The 2,120-nt window shown below is 57.8% G+C and overlaps 1 protein-coding gene across 1 annotated transcript in view; it reads right to left on the bottom strand.

Annotated features, from left to right (window-relative positions):
• Positions 1 to 1,136, bottom strand: part of LOC103085585 (SLIT-ROBO Rho GTPase-activating protein 1) — a gene marked incomplete at its 3' end in the record, with an annotated part of 235,377 nt that extends 234,241 nt beyond the window's left edge. Inside the window, exon 1 of the mRNA XM_007450191.1 lies at positions 1,017 to 1,136. Coding sequence (XP_007450253.1) covers positions 1,017 to 1,083 — 67 coding nt within the window. The remainder of the gene's footprint in view (positions 1 to 1,016) is intronic.
• Between the last annotated feature and the right edge of the window lie 984 nt (positions 1,137 to 2,120).

A 2,120-nucleotide genomic window follows, 5' to 3' on the forward strand; every position in this document is an offset into this window, starting at 1 on the left:
AGGAATGCCTTTCTCTGCAGTCCTTTCATAAGATTGTGTCTGTACAAACACAGGTGTCTACAAAGCAATTTTTATCAACTTTGCACTGAATATTCCAAAGAACAGCAGTGATCTCAACACTCCATCCATTGTCTCAATGGATGGGAAAAGCTACCCATGAGAGACCATAAAGGAGGAAAAAAAAAAAAAACCCAAATATATGTTTATTAAACTCTTCAACAGCAACACAAAATACTTGTACTGGAGAGAAAATATATTTTTTAAACCACAAGGCACGTTAAGTAAAAATGCGTAATCAACCTTAATTAGATTCCTCCATCAGCTGACAATGTAAATGGCTGGAAACTACTACTCAAATATTCAAACCTTCATTTTACATGCAAGTGGCCTCCAACAAATGATAAAGCAATATTCCCGTGTGAGTGTGAGAGATGGCACTGAATTCTGGCCCATTAAAAAGGAGGAGTCAGATTCCACTAGTCCTTGCTTGGTTTAACTGCCAAGCTTTTAGGGAGCTATTTTATAAAAGCGGGAGTCGCCCTGATAAATTAGTGAACAGTGCGAATGTCAAAAATTGCCTGCACTCAATGAAGCTCTAGAGCACTTCGGAGCCAGACTTCAAAAAATGACTCCTTAAAAAAAAATTTCGTTGTGGCAATGGTATCGTTTAAAAAAAATAATAAGGATGACGGTGATGATAACTGGGCAGGAACCACTGCTGCTGCCTGCCTCCTATGTAAGTTGCCCGGCTGAAGGTGGTTAAGTTAAAGCCAGTTCTCCCCTATTGGAGGGGCGCCCTGGCAGCGGCGGAGAGCCACCCGCTTTCCAGCTCCCTGTGGGCTTGACGGGACTGGGACTGGGATTGGCTTCCACGAAGCCCCGGGTGGCTCAACGAGGCGCTCTAGCTGTCCCTCACCACCTCCCTCCAACACAGACCCCAAGTGAGAAATGCAACTCCCGGAGCACAATGACAAGAAAGCACACAAAAGGAGCAAGGCAGCCGCTCCCATCCTTACCTTTGACTTGACTTTCATACTCGGCTATGATCTCTTTGTCCTTTTTGAATCTGCTCGGAGTGGACATTATCCAGCTGTTCTCGGTTTGCTTTCAGTGGGCAAGTTCTGTTAGAGGGTCACCGACCAGTCTCCTCGGAGAGGCAGAGAGTTGTACTCCCACAAGCCGGGAACCCAGAGGCAGCACCGACAGGAGGGAAAGGGGGAGGGAGAGGAGGAGGAGGAGGAAAAAAAGGAGCAAGCCGAGGACTAGATTAACCCGGGCGCTGGCACCATACTCTCCGGATCGAGCTGCCGTCGGTGATGCTGAGGGGAGCCCAGGGTTCGGGGCCGGAGAGGCCCGGCACGCCGGCAAACTCCAGCAAGCGAGTGGTGGGGGGCGTCTCCCTGCCCACCCCACCCGGAGCCCGGCCACTTCCTCTACGACCGCTGGGCGGACGCGGGAATCGCGCCGGCGCTCCGCACCATTGTTAGCAACCCGCACGGGGCGCGCGGGGCAGGGCCAGCCGGGGAGGGCGGGCGCCGCGACTCTCCCTTCCTGCTCCAGCCGCCGGCTCCGGCGCCCGGGGGTCCCGCCCGGGCTGGGGATGCTACTGCCGCTCCTCCGTCGGCACACACGATTGCTACTGCCCCGGGCAGGCAAGAGGAATCGCGATCCTAAAGCAGGTCCCGGGCGCCGACCGCAAGGGCGGCTGCCGCACCGTAAGAACGCGTCCCGGGCACAGCCCCGGCGGAGTTTAGGTCTCCACCGCCGGCGCCTCGCGGGGCCTCTGCCCCCTGGGCCACCGTGCGCCGAGGCTGCCTCTTTCTCCCCCGACCCCCTTTCCGCTGCTGCCCCCAGGAGGCCGCCGGCGACAGACACACTCGCACACGCCCCCGGAGGAGCCGCGCCCCCGGAGGCCGCAAAGTTGCCGGCACGTTCACGGCCCGCGGCTCCCGGGCACCTGGGGAGCGAGCTACGGGCTGCAGCGGCCGGGTCGGCCGCGCGGGGCTCGGCGAGGCGGGGCAGGGCTCGCGGGAGGGGTTGGCTCGGCAGCGCGTTCCCTTCTCCGCCCTCGCCCCCTCCCGGCGCGGTGAGGAAGCGCCGCGCTCGTCCGGGAAGATGGA

This window comes from Lipotes vexillifer, unplaced genomic scaffold, assembly GCF_000442215.2.
Source record: "Lipotes vexillifer unplaced genomic scaffold, Lipotes_vexillifer_v1.1 scaffold837, whole genome shotgun sequence".
Classification (NCBI taxonomy): domain Eukaryota; kingdom Metazoa; phylum Chordata; class Mammalia; order Artiodactyla; family Lipotidae; genus Lipotes; species Lipotes vexillifer.